We start from the raw sequence: 26,746 nt of genomic DNA, 5'->3' as shown, positions 1-26,746 counted from the left end.
GGGAATTGGGGCCACTGCGGTGCTGCCTCTGCTCTGCCTCTCACAGGACTGCTTGAAGACTGACTCAATCCATGAAGTGGAGACAGGGCTCTGAAGAGTAGGAGGTGCTCCGGGAACCCACGCCCACCCCTGGTCATGCGAACCCACAGCTCAACTGCCCCGTCTCCCAGTTACGCTAACATTCCTAAGGCCTGAGAACGAGCGACAGAACCCAGGGTGGGTGAGGCATGGGGTAGATATTGGTATGTCCGATTGTACAGATGAGGAAACAAGCCCGGAAAGAGAGTGATGGGCCCCGGGGCCGGCAGGCGGGCAGGGACCATCCCACCTGGCCCCGCATCCCATCATCACCTGCCCGTCCAGCAGCGCCTGCGGTCAGCGGTGAGCAGAAAGGTTCCCACACGGAGACAGGCGCCCAAGCGGTGCTGCCCACCACGCACTGGGAGAGGAAATGCACCCCGGGCAGGATCCGCCCCGGCTTGTGGAGGCTCGCGCTGATCCTTCACCCAAATCCCGTCATTCACCCCCGGGGCACCGTTACATGATAGTTGTAAGATGATCACATTGTCCCCGGGTTATGATGGTGGAACTGAGACCTGGAGACGGCACAGCTCTTCTGTGTGAAGTGAACTCAGACCCGGCTACGTCCTCCCAGGGCTGTGCTCTGAAGGGGGTCCAATGCGGGGGAGGAAAAGCCTGATCCCAGGGCGGGCAGCAGCCTCGGGCAATGCCAAGGGAGGGTTGGGATTTTTCACAAATGGAGGAAACAGTCTCCAGCCTGCCTGCCTCATGGGACGGTGACAATCATCCTGATGCAGATGCTTTATAAACTGGGAAGGACCAGCTAAGAAGGCCTGGCCCTCGGAACGTCTGACCCTTCCGTGCTGTGCAGACAGCTCAGCTCCCCAGTCAGCAGTTTTAGTAACAACACTTGTGTTCACGAAGCATTTCCAGAAAACGCGGTCCCTCAGATCCAACGCGAGGACACTCGTCCCTAAACTGCATGTGCTCCCCCAGCCCCCTGGGGCCCCCCATCTGGCATGCAAGCCCCTCTCAGCCCACCAGGGGGCACCGCATGACACCAGATGACCAACGCATGGGCTCATTCCTCACATGCCTTCTACCCAAGTGGCTTTTCTTCAGCTCCCCGGGAGCAGAGGGACCCAGAGAATCTGCCTTCAGCCGGTGGGTGTGTTCCTCTACTACTACCAATTCCTTTTGTGCATTCACCACAAGCCAGGTTACTGGGCTAAGCTCCTCACGTGCACCATCTTGTTAAATCTTCACACCAGGTCTATGAGACAGACACTTTCATCTCCATTTTGCAGACAAGGAAACTGAGGCTCAGAGAGCTTAGATGACTTGCCAAAGTTACAGGGCTAGTGAGTGGCAGAGCTGGGATTAAAAGCCAGGTATGTTTGACTTCAGAGCTTCTGTTCTTACCCAGGCCCCCAGCCCTGCCTCCCCTATGCCTCTCACTAATCGTCCTTTCTCCTGCAGGTGCTGCCTGCTTGGAAACTATGGGTCTCCCCGTGTGTTTCCTCTCGGCTACCTGCCCTGGCAGCCTCTACTCCTGCTCACGCCACCCCCACTGGGTCTGCTCCCCCACTTCTCCAGACTCACCACTGGTCTTGTCTCCCTTGGCCTTCCACCGAGACTGGCAAGCAAGATTGGCCTGCTCACCCAAGGGACCATCTTCAAACACTCTAGAGTCCTTCTCGTGGAGGAGACAGCATGCTCGCCTGGACATCCTGAGGCTGGGTGCAAGTGCCAGCTTGCTACCTCACGTGTGACCTCTGATCTCGACCAGAGTGCTATTCCTCTCTTGGCTCATCTAGACACCTCGACTGCAAAATGGGCTGAGGGCACGTGCACACACAGATGTGCTCACACACACACGCAGATATGCACAGAGAGACACATGTAGAGACACGTGCACATGCATACAAGTGCACAGACCATGCACTCAAGACACATGCCTGCATACACAGACATGCCCCAGGGGGACATGCACAGACGTGCCTATGCACAAACACGTGGGGAGACACGCACACCTGACGCAGGTACCCCAGCCATACTTTCAACCAGGCAGTGCATTCCAACGTCAGCAAGGGTCCCAGAAGCTCTTAGGCCTCTCCTGTCCCACTGCTGGGTCTCAGGAGAGAGGTGAGGGTGCTGGGCCATACCCCGAAGCACTTTAGAGGCCTCCCTGGGCAAAGCCGTGGAGGTAACTAGAAACTAACCCTTGTCCTCAGCGAGGTCTTCCAGGGTCAGCAGACACCCGGTGCCTGGCAAAGCTGTGGAGAAAGGCTGGGAAGGCCCTTTCTGCTCTGTGGACAAGAGGTCACCACACTCAGCCTCTCCTTGGCATCTGTGTGCTCTGTAGACTAGGGGACTGAGGGTAGAGCCGTTACAGATCCCTGTGAGTCCTTCCCTCCTCCATCCTTAACATGCTCCTGGGTGAGCCCAGGGTCTACACTAGCACTGGGTGCCCTCTTTCCAGTACTGGTCCTCTGCCTGTGCTCTGAGAAATGAGTGTAAGTGTGTAAAGTGTGATGTCGACACAGGGGGCAGCCCCTCACCCATGCGTTCACTCGGCTGACAAGGATGTGATGGTGCCATGCATGGCCCTGGGGCGGGGGGGCAGGGGGTGGCGCTGGAAGACTGCACTACACATGGTATGTGCTGCTGGTCAAGGCAATAATCTTAACAGTGATGCTGAACTTCTATCAGGTTCCTTCACTGTGTCGGGCACTGGCTAAATGTTTTCACTCCCTGTCCCACTGAATCAGCACGACAGTCCTATGAGGTAGATACCATGGTTATTCCCCTTGTACAGATGAAGACACTGAGAGCCAGAATGGCTGGGTAGTTTGTATATAGTAAAGGAGCTAGTCTGTGGCAGAGACGGGGTTTGAGTCATGACATTGCGCTGCATCCTGGGGACTCAGAGTACTGTGGGAACATGGAGAGGCATCCTCAATCAGACAGGAGTGCCCAGAGCGATGAGCTCACTCACCCAGGGTCACAGGCCCCAGAGCCAAAGCCGGAACCAGCTATGGAGGGGGTGGATCCCAAGACAGGGTACCTAGTGGTAATTCATCCACTTCCTGTCTACCCTTTGGGCTCACGGTGTCAGCTGAGGATTAGCACCAGGAAAAGCCCTTAGGTTTTCTCCCTGGGCAATGTCAGCCTTCTCATAGCTTCCACTTCATATAAATGGGTATCTCCTGCATGAAAGAACCACCCATCCTTCAGGTGCATCCAACTTGACGTGTCCAAACCATGGTGTTCCCCATCCCCCTATGCCTTTCTTCCATGTTGCCCAACTCAGCAAAGAGACTTACCCCCCAGTTGCCCAGACCAACCTCCATCCCTATAGCCACTTGGTTGCCAGAACGGCAGGTCTCCCTATCTCAAATCCACCCACTTCTCCTCACCCCCACTGTGCTCTCCTAACTCGAGCCTCTGTCATCTCAGGCCACAGCCTCCTGAGGGAACCCTGCCTGGCATGTCTGTGACCCCATTTCCCATCCTGCAGCCTGAATGATTTCTTTAAAGCAAAACCAATCCCATCATTTCTCTGCCTGAACCCCTGGGACGGCCCTCCGCTGCCCTTACGAAGTTGAGACTGTCCCCTTGTCTCCTGTCTGCCTCCTCCCCCCAGCACCTGCCACCATCAAATATGGATTCCAGTCACACTAAGGCCTCTCAGTTCCTCAACAACTGTCCCCTCACCTCAACACCTTCACTCTTCAGTCGCCACTGCTTACAACACTCCTCCCTCCACTGAACCCTTGGGCCAACCAACTCCTACCCATTCCTCAGGTATTGGCTTAGACTAGGGGTTGGCAAACTTATCTGTAAAGGACTAGGTAGTAGATATTTTAGGCCTTGTGGGCCATGTATCATCTCTCATTTGCTCTTCTTTTTTGAAAATTACATCCCTTTTAAAAATATAAAAACCATACTTAGCTCACAAGTCATACAAAAATAGGCCATGGACTAGATTGGGCCTTGGGCCTTAGGTTGGTTTAGATATCACTTCCTTCACAAAGTTTTCCAAGGCTGTGTGCCCCTGAGCTAATTTAGGTGCCCCTACATATGTTCTTACAATACTCCGTACTTGTTCTATCACGACAGAGATAATTAGGTTTTTGCCAGAATCCATGTTTTCCTCTTTCCAGGCTCCCAGCCTTCCTTATGGTGGGGGTGTGGTGGAACTAGTGGCAGTTCCAGCCAGTGAGATAGGAGAGGTGATGTGTGTCACTTCGGGACTGGCCCATTAAACTCCCCCACGTGCACTGCTCCGTGCTTGACTCCAGCTGGCCAACTAGGAATGGAAATGACCCCCAGGGTGACCTTGAAGCCACATAATAACGATGGTGGAATCATTCTCGGCCAAGATCTCAGAGTGACTGCACAGAGCAATGTCCCTCCTATTCGTCCCCCTACACACACATACACACACACACACACACACACACACACACACACGACCTGGAATCATGCTGAACTATTTACATGGGCGAGATGAACAAATTTCTCCTGCATTGAACCATTACATCTGTGGGTCTACTCGTCACTGCAGCCTGGCCTATCCTAACACACACTCTCAGCATCATAGCACTTACCACAGTGTCTGAAAATGTTTTCCTATCCATCTCCTGGGTAGACTGGAAGGACAGGGACCTTATCTGCTAGCTCCTTCACTGTGCCAGGCATCTAGCCCAGGGCAGAACACACTCTCCTAAGTAGTTGAATAAATGAGCACCTGGGCTCTCACCTACGGGGGGAGCCCTTGGTCCTTGTGTGCGGGTGGGAGGGGAGGCCACAAGTTCTTGAAGGCCAGCGAGCACTCACCTTCTTTGCTAACACCCAGGCAGCCCTTCAGCTCAGGCAGTGAGATGACCTTGTCCTTGTTCAGGTCACAGTAGTCAGTGAAACGCCGGGCACACTTCTTGGGCTTGGCTTTCTTCTTCACGTAGCGCTTGAAGGGCTTCATCTCCCGCTTGTTAATGTCGTTGCTACTGTTGCTGTCCAGCTGGCTGAAGTACCAGCGCACCACTCGCTCCTCCAGGGTGTGGCTGGGGTCTGGTTCGGAAAACCTGGGCCACAGGCAGACACCCCCACCCCGGTGATCACCACTCAGGAGCCTGTAGGGACTCTTAGCCCCACGGCCAGTCTCTCCCAGAGATGCCGGGGTCCTCCTACTGCACTGCCAGCAACCGGGAAGAAATGGCTCTTCTGAGCCCAGTGCCTCCCAGCCCTGCTCAGCCTGTAGCAGAATTGAGCCATCCTCTCCAGCTTGGTTCTCCAGACTGGAGAGTCTATATCTTAAGGGTCCCCAAGTAGGTCACCCTTATTATGTGAGCCTGTCCCACCCTCTACCATAGCCAGGAATGTTCTGGTACAAGATGGGTGCTCAATATATATTGGCTAGATTTAATTTACCAGAGTTAACCACGGCTGCGGTCCAAGTTGTCCTCCTGGCCTAGTGTTCACTGCCAGATAAGTTGCTGTTCACACATTAACTTGTACACTCAATGAACATGACTATGGGAAGAGGTGCTCTGAGCATGCGCCACAGCCAACACCGGGCCAGATTCTGGGAGGTGTTGCCCCAGCCTCAAACTGCTCGACATCTTGGTGAGACAGAGCCAACTTATTAGGCAGGGACAATTCACTGTGAGGTTCCCACAGTCCATTTATACATGGTATATAAAGGGGCAAAACCAATGCTTTTATGTGTAACTGTGCACATGCCCTACCCATCCATTTTATTTACTTATCCTCTATGTCCCCCTCGCAAAAAACATTCAGGCTGCTAGATAATATTTAAAACTTCTAGAGCCAATGACAGGTCTGTTCCAGAAAGGGTGACTGTGGCTCCTGCTCCCAGGGCTCGGCACGGAGTAAATATGGTCCAGGCCCTTGTGTTCAAGATCCTGGGCAACCTTCCCTTCGCCGGGGGAATAAGGCTGAGGTTGGGAGGCCAGTGTCTTCAAATACTTAGTCTGCAGGACACTGAGTCAAACTATAGTATCACCACGGATCAGAAGTGGAGGCAGAGGGTCTCACTGTCACACAGGGATCCTGGCCCAGGGCTTCTGGGCTGCCAGCACATTCTAAAACTATCTGGCAAGAAAAATATCCAAGGCTCTTGCCAATACCTTGGGGCTCTTCCCTGGGGGTTTGCTGAGTTTTCCAGAAAGGAGGGGACCATCTCTGACCCCACCCTTGTGAAGGAGCCAGCAAACTCTTTCCCTTTCCCACCCCCAAGTGACCTCAACGTTTAGGGGAAAAGAAGTTTCATTACCACAAAGAAGCCAGGCATCCCTGCTAGAAGCCCATTCCTAATTAAGTGCACTGCAGTCCCAGGCAGGCCTCCCTGGGCATCCTGGGCTGATTCCAAGACAGCACAATTACTGGATCTGCCAGCTGGACTTCATCCTGACAGGTTTAATGCTGGGAGTACCTGGGAAAGGTGTGAGGGACCATCTGCCCCTGGCTCTCTGGGAACCTGCCTAGTCTATCATGGAAAGCATGCTCAGAAGGTCTTTGAAACAGACGTGGAGTTGTGGAACTCAGATTTTTGTTTCTGCCAGCACATGGTATTTTGGTGCTCCTTCTGTTTTACCCACAACATTTGCTCTCAAGCCTGCAGGGTATACCAGATGAGCAGCAGAAAAATTCTCTATCAAGATGTTCATGATGCAGGAGGGAAGGTGGCCGGCTCCCTCTCAGAGCACCCTGCCTGCCTGTGTTCCCCTAAATGAGAGGGAGGCCTAGAGCTGCGGAGGAGAGCCAAGAGCCCCAAGGGAGGTGCTCCAGCCATTCCCACTGAGAACTCTCTCTCTGGGCGACTCCCGCCAGGGGCCATGAGAGCCCCATGGCGGCAAAGGCAGCTCTTTCTTTAACCTTTAGGCTCAGCATAGCGTCATGTCTACCTAGAGGCTGGAATAATAAAGCCTCAGTCGCTGAGCCGGGAAGGGATGAGGTCATCCCGCCCAGCCGCCCTGCCAAGAGAGGCCCACTGCCTCTGACACGTGTTGCTGGGGCTCCTGCCTGTCCTGTCCGGTTCTCAGCGACTCCACTGAGGGAGCTCCCATACCTTCCTTTGGGCTGGTCCATGCAAGAAGCAGCTCTTCTCCCCACTTTATAACTTCTGGGGATTTCCTCCTGCACAGAGTGACCATCATTTGGCTCCTGCTCCTTCTTCCTTCCTTTTCTCCTGACTCCCTCCTGCCCTATCTCCCTTGTCTGATGGGTCCTGTCCTCCTCACTCCGAGGATACTCACTTCCCAGGGAAAAGCCCTCCGAGGCCCCTCCAAGCTGTGACTCTGGTTCCCTCAACCCTGCCACACTGTCAACCTGACCTGTGGACCCCAAGCGTCTTGCCTCTTCTTCCTTCTTCCACAGCTAGTATAGGGCTCCCTGCTTCTGAACTCCTCTAATTTCCAGAAACCTACATCCCACGCCCACTCTTGATAACAGAGCCCAGCTCCACATGTGATCCTGGCAGTGCCAGGGTCCGACTTTGAAACCTAACACTTTGCCCTGGCCAAGCTCCAAGTGCATTTAAAGCAAGAATTTCTTAGCTTTGAGGGATCACGGACTCTTCTGAGAACCTAAATGAAGCTATAGTCTTCTCTGGAACAATGCATACGTACATAGCACTCTGCTGAATTTGGGGGTTTAATGGACTCCCTAAACTTCATCCAGGCTCATGGACTCCGGTAAAGAATCCTTGATCTAGAGGGAGGAGACTCCAGCCATGGCCCCAGAGAATGGTCAACCATAAGCCTTCTGGAAGGAGATGGGGCAAGACAAAGGGTAGTAGCTAGAGGGTCCTCCATACTTCCAGCAAAACATAATAGAAAACTACTGAGGGTATTTAGTCTATACTCTGAAACCAAGTTTCTGAGTTTACAACAGCCTTAAGTCCCTACCATACTTCATACAAGATCAAGTCAAGACGAGATAGATCAGAAGTCCAGGTTTAGTCAAACCAGTAGGTGCAAAAGAAGAGCCTAAAGAGGTCTCAGTTAGCTAAGGAGAAGGTGAGATTTTTCCCAGGGGAGTGCTGGATGGCTGGGGCAAAAGGGCCTCCCCCAGAGTTTCTGAATCCTCTCAAGCAATCATATTGGAGCCCCTTCCATCACAGTTAGACTCCCTCAAACTTACCCCTGACCTCAAAGCCATACCCCACTGATCCCTCCAGCTCTTGCAGCCTTCTAGAAGTATTTTCTAAAAACACTGGCAACTTGCACTCCTAGCTCTAGGCTTACTTACACTAGCATCAAACCTCCAACCTTTCTCTCATATATGTACACACCATCCCTGCTGGAGATCATGACTGCTGGAATCCAAATCTGCTCATCAGGCAAGGGCTGGGGACCCTACATCAGAGTTCCATAAATCAGTTCACATCACTGGTGCATGCCCGGGGCTTCCCTATAGGCGAGGTTCCACCTCTGCTAGAAGGATTCATTGAGTGTGTAGAGTTATCCAAGCCTCCTTGGATGTGTGGTATGTGGAAAGTTACATTCAAAGGATACTAAGGGCAGCCCGGGGGGCTCAGCGGTTTAGCGCCGCCTTCAGTCCAGGGTGTGATCCCGGAGACCGGGGATCGAGTCCCACGTCAGGCTCCCTGCATGGAGCCGGCTTCTCCCTCTGCCTGTGTCTCTGTCTCTGTCTCTCTCTCTCTCTGAATAAATAAATAAAACCTTAAAAAAAAAAAAAAGGATACCAAATTCCAGATTTTGGAAAAACAAATCCAAAGACTGATGTCAGCTCTGTCTCTGGGCTGTTTTGGTGGCTGTCTTGTTGACTCCTGCCTCCAGGGAGGAGGAAGCCCACTCAAGTTAAGTTCCTCCCGGGACTGGCCCCACTGAGTTGTCTCCCAAATTGAGAGGTGACAGGTGCTGCCCATCTTCTGCAACACTTTCAGTTTTGCTTCTGCAGCCTAATCCTGCCAGGCCTTGGCTGCAATGCACAGCTGAAGAGCCAGCCCCATTCGCCACAAGAAAACTTGCTTTGGCCAAGATCTTGGGCCTTGTTCTGCTGTCCCAAGCAGTTTTAAAGAAGGTGAGGTGGGATGGCCTGGAAGCACTAGCCAAGCCAAGCAGACCAACTGAGCCCCATCTGGAGTGGGGTCCAGGCCCTGCCAGCTGTGCGGGCGGGTGGAGCTGGGAAATGCTAAGTCAGCCACATTCCAGCCTCTTCCTTACAAGGCCATCAACAAGTAACTGAGCTGGGCAGGAAGGAGGGAGCCACAGTACAAATGGTCTCTCCTTGGGGGACCACAGGAGGGGCCAGAAGGCTCACACAGTCCATCCCATGTCCCCTCAAAGTTGACTTTCTCTAGGGTGAGACGGAAAAAGGAGAGGGTTTCCTCACTCAAGAAGACTCTGCCAGCTGGGATCTCAGAACTCTTCCTTTGGATCTGATAAATGCTAATGGGTGCCATGGGAGGGCTGATGTAAGGGGAAGCTCTCCTCCTGGAGCCCTGGTGGGCAGAACCATGAGGATAAGTCAATCATCCCCCAAACCTTCACTGAGAACGGCCATCCTTCAGTGATACTTGCAGGCTGCCCCTCCCATGCACTAACCAAAGATGTTTCCATGGACACCCCATTCTACTTTGCCTATTCTTAGATTTGACCAGTACCGCTTTCTCCCTGTAAATCACGCTGGTAGGCCAGAAAGGGAAGCAGACATCTCCCCTCCCTGCCATGTCCTATAATTAATAAGCCTTCTTCAAACCTGATTAATTTCACCACAAAGGCTCCCTCAAACCATTCTTTCCCCCATAGCTGTAGTGTGACATCCCCTCACCTATCCCTCTGATGATAGCTATAACCTTCCCACCTCATCTTGCTCTCTTCCCATCCAGCTTGCCTCAAGCTTTCACGATGATTTTTCAGAAATGCTCACTTAATCATGGGCATCGTGCTGCCCTTGGCATGAATTGCAAGGCCTGGTGTGATCTGGACTCTGCCCAAATCTATAGCCTTACCTTTTGCCTGCCTCCCAGATTTAAGTCATACTTCTTCTTCTTCTTCTTCTTCTTCTTCTTCTTCTTCTTTTTTTTTTTTAAGTCATACTTCTTATGACTCTTTGCACAGGTCCTACCTGGGGCCCCTCTGCCCCAGTCCATCTCGGTTGGTCACACATGAAGATGTGGCTCAAATGTTATCTCCTATATAAAGTCTTCCCTCTCATGCCCACCCGCTACTGAGTCCCTGTGGCACTTTCTTGGCCTCTATTAAGACACTGACTTCATAGTGTGATCATGGGATTATATACCTCTTCTCTCAACCAGACCAAAGCTCCTCCAGGCCAGGGACTGACTATGCCGTTGTCCCCGGTTGAATCCAAAACCCAACACAGAGCTTATGCCTGGGGAGAATGGAGATATAAGAGTTTGTGCAAAGCCAAAATCTCCAGGCCCGACAGATGGTAGGTGAGGAGAAGACACGCCTTCCTTGTCCCTTCTTCCCACTGGCCCCAATAATGGTCAGCCTCAACTACCAGACCCTGAGAGGATGTAAGAGGGATCCGAGGTATCTTCCTTGACTTTAGCCTTCTGTGCCTAGAGTCTCAATTCTGCATGAATTCAGGACCAAGGCCAAAACCCAAGAAGCCTTGATTCCCAGATCCTCTTCAACAGCCCTATTCTAGATGTGCTGTCCAACCTTCAGCGGCCCTGTGCCTTTGCTCTTTCCTCATAGAAGAGTGCCTGGCCAGGGCCCACCCATACGGTGCCCCAAGTCTCTTGGGCCCATCCAGAGTGCTGTTGGGCCCTGATGACAAAGAAGCACCATGGTGAATTTGATGGCTAGATTTGGCCTCACAGTTTGTCTTGCAGCAGTCAGTGAACTCCAGGAAGCCTTCTCAAGGCATGCCTCTCTGTATCAAGTAGGGATCCATCCATCTAGCCACTCATCCTTCTAGCTGTTTATTCATTCAACAAATATTGATTGGTCATCTACTATGTGCCAGGGACTATTCTGAGTTCTAGGAATACAGCTGGGAAGAAGGCAGACAATGTTCCTTCTCTATAGAACTTAAATTTTCATTAAGTAGGGGTGAGACAGACAATAAACAAGCCAGCAAAATATAAGCTAGTGCTTGGCTGAGAAATTCAAAAGAGATGTGGTGATGGAGTGTGACTGCCAGCCCCTTTGGACTGGTTGGTTGCTACGAAGGTGACATTTCAACAGATAATCGGGGACCATCACTGGAGGATGGGGCCTCCTATTCCAGGCAAGGGCAGGCAGGAACCCCAAGGGTTCAGGTTCAAGGCCTGTTTGAGGAACTGAGAAGGACCAGCAGCAGGAGCACAATGATGGGAGGGAGGTCATGGCCAGTGAGACCCTCCTGCAGGGTCAGTTCAGGTTGGAACTAGAGCCTACCCTAAATAGAATGAGAGACTCTGGAGGGCTTTAGACCCAGGAAAGCTGGAAAGCCTGACAGCAAGCAGCCTCCCCGTACAAGTGCTTCTCTCTCTTTCTTCCAGGCTCCTCAACCTCCCCGGCCTCCAACCCTCTTGCTGGATTTCTAAACTATTTCTTGGTTCATCTTGCCTGTCCTTTGATTACGAGTGTAGCCTCTAGGTAACACAATTACCAGTGTGGTTCAAACTTCATTCCCATCAAAACCAAACACAGTTTGGCATAATAGGAGCTTAAAATGAAAAACATGTTTAGGAAAGAATTTTTTTTAAATTTCTCCCAACTCTGTAGTACACCTAAAAAAGAGGGTTTTCAAAAAGAAAAACAACAACAACAACAACAAAAAAACCTCTTCCCTGAGGACACATTGGTATTAAAAACATTATAAACTTCTTAGTTTTTATTTTCTGTAAAGATCACTTCAGCCTGCGATTTGAGGGCAAGGCATCAGTCCTGATGTCTTCCAGCTGGTGATGGGGTGAGAGGGACCTGCCTGTGTCCTCAGCCCCTGTGGAGCCCTCACCCACTGGCCCAGGACCCAGCTGGGGTTGGTACTTTCCTGGTGCCTTCAGTCCACCTGGGGCTCAAGCCAGACCATGCTCAAGGGCCCGTCTCCCAAGGCAGCAAGTGGGACCAACTTGAAATCTCGTTTCTTCAGGAGTGCTGCAAGAGCACCAGGCAGGCTCTCTCAGCGGCTGGTCAGAGCCAGCAGCACTGGGGGGCTGTGGGTGGGAAACACCCAGACTTGGCATTTTTAAAAAGAATTTATTTATTTATTTATTTATTTATTTATTTATTTATTTGAGAGAGAGAGAGAGAGAGAGAACACAAGCAGGGGAGTAGCAGGCAGAAGAAGAAGCAGACTTGCCACTGAGCAGGGAGCCCAGTGCAGGACTTGATCCCAGGACCCTGAGATCATGACCTGAGCTGAATGCAGATGCATATCACACTGAGCCACCAGAAGCCCCCAAACCTGGAATTTTTTAGCCCATGCTTCCTTCTGGGTACTTTTTCCATTCCCATCTAATAAACACAAATATCTCATTCCCATTTTTTGCATGAAACAACAGGTATTTTTTTCATATTCTAGGCATAAATAACAAAGGCATAGAATACTGAGTAAGCTCCCTCTTCCTGGGAGACATGGATATGTTCTCTCAACTCAAGACACCCCATCACTGAGCACCATCAGAGCACCATCAGCTGCCTCCGATCAGTTCCCATCTGCCAGCCTGTCAGACTCTGTCTCCATCTTCTCAGACTTATTTCTGTGCTCCTCGTGGGGAGGCCTGATTCCATCCACAGGGTGTATGCAAAACCAGAAACCAGCCTGACAGCTCTTAGGACCACAGGGCTGCTGAGAGTAAGTGCACTGGACCAGCAGCTTCTGAGTGCCACCCAGGAGGCAAGCTCTGCACTCACTTCGATGTGACCTAAAATTAGGTTTTCCGGACAGACACCCTCATTTGCCTTGGGATGCAGTACCACTGACAGCTGAGCTTGGAGCCCTGGTTCCCTACGCCAGATAGATACCCTGTGGTTCTGCTGATTACCAGCCAGGCAGCCAGGCCTGGGCCTTTCATCGTGGTGGCACTCCTTGCCTTGCTGATGACAGCTCTGCCTCTGAGCAGATGTGGAGGGATGAGGCCCCCTTCTCTGGTGAGCCTCAGAGCTCAGAGGCAGGCTGCCCATCCCTGCCAAACATGTGTACTTCCTCCACTGCTATAGGAACCTGAAACCCCTACACACACACACACACACACACACACACACCCCTGCTGTGCCTCCCCTCTGGCTTCCTGGTTGCTGGCTGTCCCTACTGTCTCATCTGTTGCCACTCTCCTTTCCTCCTCCTCACCCCATCCACTCCAGCACAGCCATCCTGGACTACAGATGTGCACTTTCTTAGAGCCACAGTATTCTTTCCTTTTTCCTAGGGCAGCTCTCCTTCTTTTACTGTTTAGGTCTTACCTGTCCTTCAAAAATTCAGCCTTGCTATCACCTCCTCCAGGAAGCCTTTCTGATTCCTTCAGACTGAGTTAACAAACCCTTCTCTATTCTTCCACCTGTTCTAGCACTTAGCACGCAATTTGCAAGTATCTTTCCATAGCCTAGTATCCCCACTAAGCTGCAGGCTCTGAAGACACGAACAGGCCTCACATCCCAGGATTCCCAGTCCTTAGACCAGTGCTTGGTGTGCTGCATATGTTCACCAGGTGCTGAATGGGTGGGTGGATGGATGGATGGATGGATAGATAGTTGGACGGATGGATAGATGCATGCATGTTCCAGCCATTGACCTAACAGGCCTGCTTGGTGAGTGCCAGGATACTGGTCATGGAGTATGTGTATCTCAGCCTCATGTCAGGACTGCCTCAGCCTGCATGTCAGCTCCTAACCTAAGTTGGATTTGAATATGGCAATGTCCAAGCCCATTGCCCAGAGCCCTTGGGATTTTCAGGAAGCCAAAAAGACACAGGATTCCTGCCTTCTCAGAAGAGAAGAAAATCACCAAGTGCTCTGTACTCCCTCGCTGCCCCCATTACATGCCCCTTCTCCGTCCTGCTACTGAAGACTCTCACCCCAGTGCATCTACTCCCGAGACTAAGGTACTAGAAGTCTCCAGACACCCTGAACCTGCCTGTCACTGGGTAACTAAAAGGTAGAGACAAGCAATTTCCAAAGAACAGGGAGGGGAGAAAGTGGGAAGATTTCTGGCAGAAGGTAGGCCCAGCCCTTGCTCTGCCTAACGTCCCTCTCTCCCAGCCTCCAGAAGCTTCTGCAGTCACACCTCCCCCCTCCGCCCTGAGTCCTGCTCACATTCTCACCTCCCACCTCCAGTAGGCGCTGCTGAGTTAATGGCCTGCACCATGTCCGTGGTGAGGGCATCCAGTAGGCTGGTGATAAATTCCATCTTCTTCCCTTCTGGACAGCCTGAAGGATAAAGTGAGATTTGAAGGCAGCTGCCAGGTAAGTAATCAAGTAAACAGCTTCCTCAACTGCCACCATTTCCCAAACCTCTCCAAATCCCTCTTGTCCAGCCAAGTCCATTCTGGGAACTGTTTACTGCTCAGATGGGTCTCATAAACCTCTGCAGTTCCTCTCTACCCAAGGCCCACAAGGGACCATCAGAACAAACAGAAAATAATACTTTCACTTTTCTTCCATTCCATAAATTTTTGCTGAGTAGCAACTGAGGCATTGTGTCAAAGGTTAGAGTTTTGGTATACAGGGTCCTTATCCTCCCAAGATCAGAGCCTACGGGGAACTCAAGCTAGTTCTGGGAGAGTCTGACTGGGCGGTCATGTTAAAGTGTGAGCAACACTACTCTCCCAGGAAGCAGCAGGTACAGAGGGGGCACAAGGGACAGAGTCAACCCCGAGGGGTCAAAGTTGACTCAAGTAGCCCTACCAGTGTATCTGTCCCAGAACCATCTCCTATTTTCACTTCTCTTCTCATCCAGCTTAGATTATGATAAAGCATCCCTTTGTTTCTCGCTTGCTCCTTTGCACTGTTCGGCAAAACTCCAAGTCCTTGCTCTGTCCCCTCTGAGCACCTGTTACAGCTATTTATACAGGCTTGTATTCATTTATTCGTATATCCTCTGCTGTGAAAGTCCCATGTAATTCTGATCACTTGGTCGTACCCAGTGCCTGGCACATAGCTAGGATCTCTGTTCATAGTTGATGAGGGGATGGCCAGAAGGAGGGACCCCGGCTTTGACGACACCAATCTTATTACAGGGTGGTTTTTACAACCCTCACCGGGAAGCCCCTGGACTTTCAGGAGCCTCTGTTTTCAGCTCTTACCGTGGAGTCCTGATGGGGAGTGGGAAAGTGGCCCAGCTCCCCTCAGCTCTGATCCAAGGTTGTGCTTGCTAAAGACTACAGTGTTCCAAGCCACCAATATTTAGTAACCTTATTATAACTCACTGGCAGAGAACGCTATAAATAAGAGAAACCCATCACAGCAGCTGGTTGTAGGGTCTGGGGCCCCTGCCTGCGTGTCTGGCATCACATCCCAGTGAGAGTCCTGTGCCACTGGGATGATTGCAAAAACACTGTGCAGGGTTGGCCATGGATGCTGCCCATATTCCTCGGGACAACCCCTCCCTGAAGCCATCCTCTCAGCCTGGGGGGAAAAGAGTCCACAGCCCCCAGAACACTGTCCCAATCACCCCAGGATAGATAAAGAATTGCAGGATTGCGAGGACAGGATTTTAACCTAATGACTACATTTCAAAGATAAAAGCTATGAGTGAGGAGAAGAAACAATGTGCTCAAGGGCACAGGAGTATAGGGACAAATCCCAGGCTAGATGCAGATCCCAGGGCTCCTGTGATGCCCCACCAGCACCACCCACCTCCCCACCCCACCACCTTCCTCCATCCTACAGAAGGGGAAGCAGAGCCAGAGCAGAAGAGGGAGCTGCTTCTGCACAATAGGAGATAGGAGGTAGAAGAGCAGAAAGAGGTGAGAGCACCAGCAAGGGGCAGCCTTGTCTCCCACCTGGCAGCTCCCTGTCCTTGAAGGGATCATCCACCTCCACGCTCTTGGCCCTGGCATCGCTCTCGCAACTGGGCATCACGTAGCTGGGAAGAGAGACACGGGGTGGGGTGTGGGGGGGGTGGTAGCGAGGAGGAGCCAGAAACTGAGCCCTCCGGAGCCACTGCTAGCAGCCCAGGGCTGGCAGCAAAATACATCCTGCGCTGTCCAGCAGCTGCCAGGCCATCCCAGTAGCAGTCTTCCACTGAGACGTGTTCAGGCATGTCATTGTCATCACTGAAGCAGAGTGATGTCACCTGAAGTCTACACTCTGGATCTTTGGGATCCGTTAAACCTAGTGACTCAGACGGGGCGATAACCTCCTAGCCAAGGAACTGAAGTTCAGCGGGGTTACCTACTTTTCCAAGGTCATCCAGCTAGAAAGGGACGGAATTGTGACCAGAACCCAAGACCCAGGTCTTTCCACCAGAACCTTATCTGCCCATGAGCAGACATGTTCTCATGCCTTGATTTCTACCAGGCCAGGCTAGCAGGGCAATGTGAGGCTAGCCTAACAGGAAGCTGCTTCTCCTACCGCAAGGTCCATCTCAGGGACTGGACAGGCTCCGGGGGGCAGGGGGCAGGGCTGGGAGGGCTTACCGTGTGGAGGTCCCGGGCAGTGGGCGCCCCGTGTCCACCAGCACACACCAGCAGTAGCCAGTGGACTGGTGGCATTGCACTGGCTTGTAGAGCCCCCCGGGGGCACACTCGGGGATGACGATGCCCTCCCGCGGATTCTGCCTGGCCTCTTCCAGGGCACTCTGCCTCTCCTGGTCACACGAATGGACTTTCTCTGCAAGAGAGGATGCAGCCTGTGGTGACCCTCACTCTCGCGGCTCATCATTGCTGCTTTCTGAGCAAAGACCCAACCTGGCTCCAAGGAACTGGTGGCTGGTGAATCATCACGCAGAGCAGTGGCTCCCACCCCAGCCCACGGTGGTGGTGGGTGGTGGCGGGGTGGCAGGGGGTGCGGCTGGAGGCCCAGAACCTCCCTGTGGCCGCTCCACGGCCAGGGTTCATTAGCGTTCTCACGCGGTAGGTTCCTCTACCCCAGCGAGCCAGCCAGGGGCGGACTGCAGGGCTGCTCCTTATCTGAACAGCAGTTTGCCCCGGGGGTGGAATTTCCTGACTGTTTTCAGAGTGGTTCCTGCTGATGCGCTGTCTTCTGGCTCCGGGACAGGCGAAGGTGCAGGAGCCTGACCCCTGAGACCTGACAAGCTGACGCGGAATGCCTGTGTGCGTGGACACTCTCCCAAGCCCAGACACAGCAGGACAGAGCCACGGCTGCCAGCCTCGGGGCGGCGATGCTCAGTGCCCAAGAGGCGCAGAAACACCACCCAACCCCACTCCTTCCCAGGCTCCAACAGGGCCGGGCAAAGTAGGCTTGACAGGGCCGGGCCCATGACACAAGGCTGCTCTCTCCAGTGGGGGAGACAAACGCCCACAGGAAGTGTCTACACTCAGCTCAGCAGCCTCAGGCAACATGTGAACACGTCTCAACAGCCAGACGTGGTTTCCCTGAGCGAGGCTGAGCCTACGTGTGGTGCCCCATGCCAGGCCTGGCCAGCTCGAGGGCCTCAGCCCCACAGGGCCCCTGGCCCCAAAATTCCACCCAACAGCCCACCTGCCTGACTTCCCTTTCATGCTTGGTGTGGTGGTTGTGTCCTCTTTTGTCCTTGCATTATTAAAAAGAAATCGCATTGGGTTTCTTTTCCAGGTATGAAGGAAATTGTGAAGCACCCATAATCTCACCAAAGTTAAACACCACCTTCCCTAAACTTTTCTTTTGCACAACAACATGAAAATACATATGCACACACCTACTTGGTTTTTTGTTGTTTTTGGTTTTGCTTCTTCTTCTTCTTCTTCTTCTTCTTTTTTTTTTTTTTTTTTTTTTACAATAAAAGGGATCACAGCATTATTACTGCACTATTACTTTCTTTGGTCTCCTTCTTTACTTTATCATATCTTTATTTCTTTCACGAACATGATTCCACAACTTTCCTCTTAAAGAGAACTGGAACAGTCTTGGGCATCTCATGAAATGTTAGGTGCGTTATAAAAATACCATTCATAGAGCCAGGAAGTTTATATCAGCAACCTGGAGACTCATGCTGCTCCCTGAATAGCACAAATGGTCAAAATAACAGCAACTTAGCTCTAAAGGAGCCAAAGCTCTGAAATAATAGCTCCATTAATGATCCAAAAATGAGCAGTACAGATGCTTCAATCAAGCAGGTGTACACAGAGATGCAGAGCAGCCCAACGCTGTCTTGGGGAAAAGTCACACAATGGGGGAAAGATTCTTTGTCTCACTCCAAAGAAAAATGTTGAAAAGCAATAGCCCAGTGATTCTCCTTGTGGGGGAAGGGAATGTTTCCTTAGGGGCATAAAAATATCTCAGGGTCAGGAGGCAAGTATGCAGAGCACAGTCACTATGAAAATATAATTTTGAATTTGGAAAACCAATGAAAAAAAAACCCTACTGTTTTTATAATGTAAACCCAGCAAAACTAAACAGAATCTCCTTGGCTAAAGGAACAGGAGTTTACAACAGTTGACAGATCTGAGACTAGGGATTCTGACCCTGATCAGAACCACCACCGGAGCAGCCTCTAGAGGCAGCTTAAGTAAGAAACAGAAACTGATCGGTTGATCGGAGACATAAAGCTGGCTTGAAGGCCTAGGATTTTGACTTGGGCCCCTTCCAGGGATTATGCAAGAGCTTTTCAATAGCTCCCCCAATCCCAATTTGGTTACCTTATTTCCCGACCTCATGTTTCACGCCCTGAGAAAGGCGACAGAGGAGCAAAACCAAAGGAAAACAGTTTTCTACTGGCACCATGTTCGTGTAACAACCTCTGACAGAGGCTTTAAATTAAGACCCTCTGGGCCAAAATTCTAAAGCCATAAATCAGGCTGAAAGCAAGAGGCAGAGAGAGTGGGGGGGAAACTCCCCCAGGGGCAGGAAGAAAGATAACCTGACTTCACACCACTGAGGATCCCGACACTGCAGAAATGTGGAGAGAAGCCATCTAGGAAGAGGCGGCAACCCGTGGTGTGGGGGCCGTGGGCAGACCCCTAAAAGTCCGTGAAGGCTGCCCTGAAACATTTACAGCCAGCTTCCATGGAGGATGCGCGGAGCTCTATGGAGAATAAAAACCACTCAAGTGACAAAGCTGGCTAATTTGGAAAAATGGGGGCTGGTGTGGAATCAGAGAGAAGGCTAAGAGTAGGTTTTATTGCTTGTTTGCCTGTGTGCTTACTACTTTGTGACAGGCCCTGAAAATTCCAGATGCCCCACTAAGAGATAGGAGACCATTTATAATATCACTAACCATTTGTGAAGAGTACCCAGAGAACTTCCCTTCCAACGAGAGAAGATCTCCCTTAAACCATCTTTTATACTAATAATAGTCAAAGCAAGTATTCACTGAGTAATATGTGCCAGGTGATTGACAAAGGCTTTGCCTGCCTGATCTCTTCGTCCATCTGAGCTGGGCACTATTAGTACGCCCATTTTGTAGACAGAGAAGCTGAACTTTGGAGGGATTCATGATTCTCCCAAGTGCACTCAGCCAGAGAGAAAAGCTGGGACTGCAGTTAAGGGCTGCTGACGTCGAGTCTGGTCTGGCTAAATTTTAGACAGAGGTTACTGCCTCTAATCATTTGCTCTGGGAGAAAAATACATTTATTTGTAGTGTGAAGTTCTTCAGATCAGACGCTGTGCAGACCACCCAAATCTGCTGCATCTGAAACCAAGTGTGTAAAATCACGTACTCGTCCATTAACACAGCAACAAACTATTTTTCTCAGCCTAAATACTCCACACATCTTGTGATCAAGTATTTCTCCCTCTTTGCTTTAGAACTGAAAACGTAAAGCCAAATTTGTCACTTACCGGCCATTAGAGAACACAGAATGAATACTAAGAGCTCACATCTATTTCAGGGCTTATCGTGCGCCAAGCTTGGTACCAGGCACTTGACTTATATTAACTCACTTCAAACTCATCACAAGCTTTGAGATTGGTGCTATAATTACCCTCTCTGAGCAGAGAAGGACCCAGGAACACAGGCTGGCGGCACGGCTTTCTCAACGTCATACAACTAGGAAGTCACAGAAAGTGGGTTCCCGGCCCGGCAGTCTCCTGGGTTATGCTCCCCACCCCTCTTCAATACCCTCTCTCACAGCCATATGTGAATCTGATTTTTCTTCTCATCCCAATTTTTTCTTTTACTTGGTGTGCTAAATGATTAGAAAATGGCTTCAGTGAATTACACCTCCTGGTATCCATGCTCTTATGCAGACCCCTCCACATGGATGCTGACCTGCTTTGACCATGGAAAGGGCAGGGGTGACGGTGTACTTCCAAGCCTAGGCCTTCAGGGGCCTTGAAGTTCCACCTTTCATCTTCTTAGAGGCTGCCCTAAGACCAGCACATAAGGAAGCCAGGCCAGCTCACTGGAAGATGAAAGGCACACGGAAGAAAACAGGAGTTGCTCTGTCCGCAGCCAGTGCCAACTGCCAGATGTGTGACCTTGGCCATTTTGGCCACTCCTGCCCCATGGACCCTCCAGCTGGATGAGTCCAGGAGTGAGCTCAGATAGAGCCAGTCAAGGAAATACCCAGAAAATCCACAAAAAACATTAGAAAGGATAAATTATTTTTGTTGTCAGCCATTAAGTTTTGGCAAGGTTTGTTACATAGCAATACAGTGCAAAACACCTAGACTTGTCAATTCCATCTTTATCAATTTACCCCTTATACTGAGGATTTCTGTAGCCCTCTCATTCCCTTTAGTCAGTCAATCAAACAATCAATAATAGATCAATCAATCTGTTATTCCTTCAATGCTTCTCCAGAGGTCATGCAAATACAAATCAATACATACCAAGAGGCATACACTCGTTCTGTATCTGAGGACCCAGAAGCCAGCCCCATCCTCAGGGCCATTGTTGCCTTCTACCCTACTAGGTCACCTCCCAAATGAACCTTGAAATTCACAACTATCAGTTTTCCCCATGTACCAAGAAGTCACCTTGCGATAATGCAAGACAAGGGGTCTACTTCAAGGGTCTCTTCCTAAGCCCTTGGTTCAGAGAGGGAGCTTCCCAGAAGGAGATGCCTATCACTTTAGAACATCCAGTCTCTGCTTAAGAAAGTTCAGGAAAGGATGACAACATCCGAAGTTCTGGCCTGATGGTGCTAAGAAGGGCCAGGCTCATCTGCAAATACTTGAAAGGCATAAGCAGCAGCAGAGAGGAGCAGTTGGGGCTGTCCAGGGGGCATGCAAATACATGACTGCATATTCCCACACGCTCTTGCACCCCACCTTCACGATCCAATCCCAGATGGTACCAAGGAGAGACAGGAGCCAGGTCATTCCTCACCCAGCAACTGTGCTTCGAGTTTCACTTACAAACCTCTGACTGCCTGAGAGAAGAAATACAATAGAACAGTATCGCCCGGAAGAAATGAGGACACGGTCTGGCCCTTGCCACCAAAAAACACACAGCCTTCTCTGCCCCCACCTGCTCTAGCACTAGAGCAAAGCAGACCTGAAGCGGGGCTGGAGGGCCGAGAGGGGGACAGGAGAGGGAGGGACCAGGCTGAACCAGGCAAACCCTAAACCCTATCTGCAGGCCCAGGGCACGGGTTCTCCTATGTCCTGCCAAGACAGGATAAGCATGGAGAACAGCTCTGTCTGCTATGACTAGCCCCTGCCTCTGTGCTTCTCAATTACTCGTGGTAATTAGGAGCTAAGGAGTGCGTGGACAACCTAAATCCTCAGCTAATCCCCAATTCTGATTTTAGCCCAGAGTGTATCCTTTTGTTCTGGGAACTTTTTCTTCTTTATCATTTTTTTCCTTTTTTTTCCTCTTTACTTTTTTCTTTTTTAAACAAAAATGGCCAACAAACATAAACATTAGAAGATTCGAGTTTCAGGTTCTTGGGCTGGTCTTCCTTTCTGGTTGCTGCCTTCCAGAAGAGGAGCTGCTAAAAGAAGGAGCAGAAAGAAAAGCTGAGACGCTGGGTAACCTGAATCAGCAGGTATCTGTGAGCCAGGCCCATTGTGAACACTTTGGAGAAAGAGCGGGGGAGCCTCATGGTGATGGAGACAGTGGGGGAGAAGCAATAGTCGAGGCAGGTCAGTAGCAATCAAGGTTCTTCAAAGTAACAGAACCAATAAAAGACCTATATCTACATCTACATCTATACCCAGATATCTAGATTTGTCTATATCTATATATATAGTGTGTGTATATATATCTATATGTGTGTGTGTATATATATATATGAGAGAGAGAGATTTATTTTAAAGAGTTGGTTCACATGATCATGGGGGCTGGCGAGTATGAAATTTGCAGGGCAGGCCAGTAGGCTAGAAATTCAAGTAGGAGTGATAGTGCAATCTTAAGTACAAAATCAATAGGTCAGGCCAGCAGGCTGGAAACTCAGGCAGGATTTTTATGTTTCAGCCTGGAAGCAGAATTCTTTCTTCAGGAAATCTCAGTTTTTGCTTTTAAGGCCTTCAACTGATTGGACGACACTCACCCATGTTATGGAGGGTCATCTGCTTTACTTAAAGTCAACTGACTGCAAATATTATCTCATCCAAAAAATACCTTTGCAGCAACATCTAGACTAGTGTAGAAACTAGTCTACTGGTGTAGAAAAACTGGGCACTGTAGCCTCGACAAGTTCACACACAAAATGAACCATCACAAGGTCTATGTGAAAAATGAGAGAAAAAAAAACCCCCAGTCTTCCAGAAAATCATACACAGAAGAACTGAGAAGAGTCACAGGCCATAGAAACTTGCCCTGGGAAGGTGCCTTGATGAATGATGTGATATTCCTAGAGAAAGAACCGGAAGCTCTCCTCCCAGTGGAGGCATGGTTGGTAACTAAGGGTAGCTGCTCAGTCCATCCTGACCAAGAGCTGCTTTTCTGAGAGACAAGGAAATGGGAAGCTGACAGAAGAGAGAACAGCAGACTGAGAGAGGAGGGTGCTCCTGGAGACCTCACACAGGATCCTGAGTGACCTACGTGAGATCAGGGCACATAGGATGCAGAGGTCAGGGGACTTTGTGGACACAATTTCTCATACTGATTGGTACTGGGCATGTGCTGGCATCATGTCAGCCTCTGGAGAGGCTACAAAAGTTCTGTAAGACAGAGTAAGAAAGAATTCGCTCTGAGGTCTTAACCCATTCTCACTTCAGGCCTTCCTGCATCCCTGAAGCTTTCCCTGAGGACCCCAACCTACAGTGAGGTCTCCCTCTATGGAGTCTAGGACTGAGGATCTGTCTCCTCAAGGAGGCCTGGCCATTGGGGCTGGGACTCGTCTGGACTGTAAGTTCCTAAGAGTGAGGACTCTATGGCACCCCCACTCCCACCCCTGGCCCCCAGCTCCTTATTCACAGCAGAACCATGGAGTCTCTATTTAAAGGATACAGAAAGAGTATTTAGTCCAAGAATCTTCTGTTGCTTGAATCCCTGCTATGCCATCTCTAGCCGCAGAATTCTGTTCTAGCCTGACATTTCAGACACGGGCCACCCACCGCTGAGTAAATGCCCAACGGTGGGGCTAAGACCACAGGAGCTGAGAAAAGAATATCTATCCCCTTGACTCATCCTGGAAAATGCTACACTCCACCCTCAGACTATCAAGCCCTGGATTTTCTTCCAGGGGAAAAAATTCAGTCAAAGGTGACCTGCCTGGAAAGCGAGAGGAGCTTATTTATGTTTTACTGCGAAAAGAATCATCCCACCAGGCCAAGAACATTAAGGAAAACACTCGTGTTGTATCGCCCACAATTACCCTGAAACCCCTTCCAATACCACATGCCCACCTAGCCTCTTATCAAAAATGAATGAAATGCTGAACGATAACCCAAAATAAACTGTGTATTAAAAACAACCTTCCCTAAGTCACAACTGGAAATTCCAGAGGCAGAAGAACTCCCGTGCCCCAGGCCCCCGGGGTCCCTGAGTCAGCGGCTGGGGTGGGAGTCACAGGCCCCAGGCTGGAGCCAGGGAATCTGGCAGCAGAGACAGAGGGGACCACAGACACAGGAGGGGGATGGGTAGGTCCAGATCTGAAGGCACTGACTTTCCCGGTTTTGAAGGGTCCAAGATGCGGTCTCCAGGGCACGACATGCTTCGGGAGCCCATAATCTTCAGGAATGATTTATGGAACGTCGCCGAGCAGGCCCTTTTTGTTGACTTAGCCACATAAAGGTTTAGCACCTATGATTTCAAGCCAACTACGTGAAGAGGTTATTTTTCTTACTTGTGGACTTTGCACTTTTTCACAGGAGGGGCCAAGTGGCCCCTGGAGGACCATTTTTCCAAGCACCATGTGTTGGGCTGGCTCTGCCTTTCCACTGCAGGCCTTCCATCACACCCAGCACCGAGCTGTCACTGGACCATCGCAGATTCCCGAGTCTGAGTCACCGAGGGACTTTGAGAATCCCCTAGAGAGGATGGGAATGCACCATCGCTCAGGGCTCCCCCTTCAGATCAGAGGACAGACAAGGGACCTAAAAAAGGCAAGGCCCAGAGGAGAGGCCCTGCCAGGTCAGAAAAGAAGTGACCTCACTGACAAACAGAATGGAGTCAACCCCTGAGACTGCACCCAGGTGTGTAGCAGGTAGAGGTGAGGGTGGGGAGAATAGAAACAGAATATGTGCACATTTAAAATAGTCACCTCTTCCACTGGAATGGGTTTCCCCATCTCTTTAATCTAAAAGCCATTTCCCCTAGCTAGTGGGCAGCCAAATGAGGTGAAAATGATACCATCACCCAATCTTAACCTACAGAGGGACTTTGGACTACTTCTCTGGAGGAGGTTACCCCTTCTGATGGGAAATGCTCTTCACCTCTGGTCCAGAAGAGGTGAGGATGGGATCAATGCTCAGTGGGATGGCTGTTCCCAATGCCAGAGGGAACTCAGTACAGTCAGAGGAATAGGAGTGGAGTTGGTACAGGGACACCTGGGCTTCCTTGGCAAAGCTGAATGCAAGAGTAAGGGCCTAGCACTCCCCCTCTTGCACACTCCACCCCAGGGCCTGGCACAGGGAAGGCTCCGTCATTGTTTCATGGAAGTCAACAACAGCTAGAGTAAAGGTGGTACAGCATGGTGGCCAAGAGCATGAGCCTTAGGATCAGATGGATCAGCCTCTACCATGTGTTGGCTCTGTGACCTTGGCAGTTTCCTTCAACAACATAAGTTCCCAGTTTCTCACCTGTAAAAGCAGGGTAATGACAGCACACACCCCACAGAGTCACTAAGGTATTAAATGAAGAAGTAGATGTGAAGCATTTAACCTGGCCCCAGAGCCAGTTGTTGAAGGGTCTAAGGTCTTAGCCAGTCTAAGGTAGCAGTGTACCCAGCAAATGTGGAGTGAACCTGGGCTTCCTGATCCCCATGAATAACCAATCTCTCCAGTTGGACCACAGGGATGAGTAGGGGGCGCAGTCTGCTCCAAGTGAAGGCAATAAAGGGGCACACTGCCTGTAGGCAAACTAAAAAAATAATAATGTAACTAAGAATCAGTCTACTTTTTTATGATCACCATGCCAGCAACTCAAAACAATAGCTGCGATAGAACACTTCTCTGCACTGGAGTGGACTGCACCACTGCTGCTTCCCTTTGGCACACCATGGCCCAACAGCCAGCTCCTGCTTTAGACATTCCTTGTATTTCTTCCTCTTAGCACCAGGTAGAGGCCTTGACCTGGACAAGGCCCTTAACTAGCCTGGGCTCTTTTTTGTCATTTAAAATGAAACAGTGGTACTCGAGGACACCCTCTCAAAGCCCACAGTCTTACAATTAAGCAGCATCAGATGCACTTTTCCGCAGCTCAGGGCCCTGATCCAAAGTCTGCCTCCTACGTCCCAGTCGAAGCCAAGCACCAGGAAGGGGTCAAGTGAGGAGCAAGGCTGTGGGGCTTCCAGGTTCTGCCTTGTACCTCTCAACCCCTGCAGAGTCATACTGTGACTCAGAGCCCCATTTCCAGAACAGAAGCCACCATGCCCATCCCTGATCCCTGATGCAGGCTGAGGGCACCTACTCACAGGGCTGTTTGCAGTAGGCTCCGTAAGTAAATAGGGTGCTTTGCTGGGACAAAATGTCGTGGGTGAGGACATGTAAAGGGAAATTACAAACCAACCAGCCTGTCTAAGTAATTTCTCTCTGTGGAACCTAAAATGGCCATGCATGGTTCGCCATTGTTGGAAGCAAGGACCTCTACCCTCCCACACAGAAGAAACTGAGAAGTGGAGGAAAACAAGATATAAATTCTACAGAAGACAGTTCTTCGAGGATAGATGATCCCAATATAGCATATAGGCACTTTTTTTTTAACTTTTCCCCCAAAGCGTCACTGACTCACATCCCCACAAATTTTAGAAAAGGCCCCATCTCTGCTGCCTTAAGTGAGCTCAGATGACCCTTCCACCAAAAAGAATGTGAAATGCTTCCCAGCGGTTTTGCAATGAGAAGTACTGAGAAGTGGCAAGCTGTCTTCTTTCTAGTTTTGCTCAGTAACTTCGTTGACCTCGATCTGACAAGCTCTGTTCTTTAAGATCAAGAGCTGGCAAATAAAAATTCAGGCAAGAGGGAAGGAGGGGGCACATGCCGGGGCAGAGGTGGGAGCGGAGAATGGACAAGACAGTTTTAAATTTGTCAAATAACGTATCATAACTTCACTCTTCATTCCCCAAAACACTAAC

At 50.5% G+C, this 26,746-nt stretch overlaps 1 protein-coding gene across 5 annotated transcripts in view; it reads right to left on the bottom strand.

Annotated features, from left to right (window-relative positions):
- SMOC1 (SPARC related modular calcium binding 1) overlaps positions 1-26,746 on the bottom strand; it is a 154,282-nt gene that overhangs the window by 3,258 nt on the left and 124,278 nt on the right. For all 5 annotated transcript variants that reach the window (XM_072839087.1, XM_072839089.1, XM_072839090.1 and 2 more), the window contains exons 8-11: positions 16,604-16,796; positions 15,968-16,050; positions 14,288-14,393; positions 4,864-5,108 (exon numbers count right to left, since the gene is read on the bottom strand). In XM_072839087.1, the coding sequence (XP_072695188.1) occupies positions 4,864-5,108; positions 14,288-14,393; positions 15,968-16,050; positions 16,604-16,796 (627 nt within the window). The remainder of the gene's footprint in view (positions 1-4,863; positions 5,109-14,287; positions 14,394-15,967; positions 16,051-16,603; positions 16,797-26,746) is intronic.

The sequence above is a fragment of the Canis lupus genome, chromosome 9 (genome assembly GCF_048164855.1).
Source record: "Canis lupus baileyi chromosome 9, mCanLup2.hap1, whole genome shotgun sequence".
Taxonomy (NCBI): Eukaryota; Metazoa; Chordata; class Mammalia; order Carnivora; family Canidae; genus Canis; species Canis lupus.
This window is presented reverse-complemented; position numbering and strand designations above follow the sequence as displayed.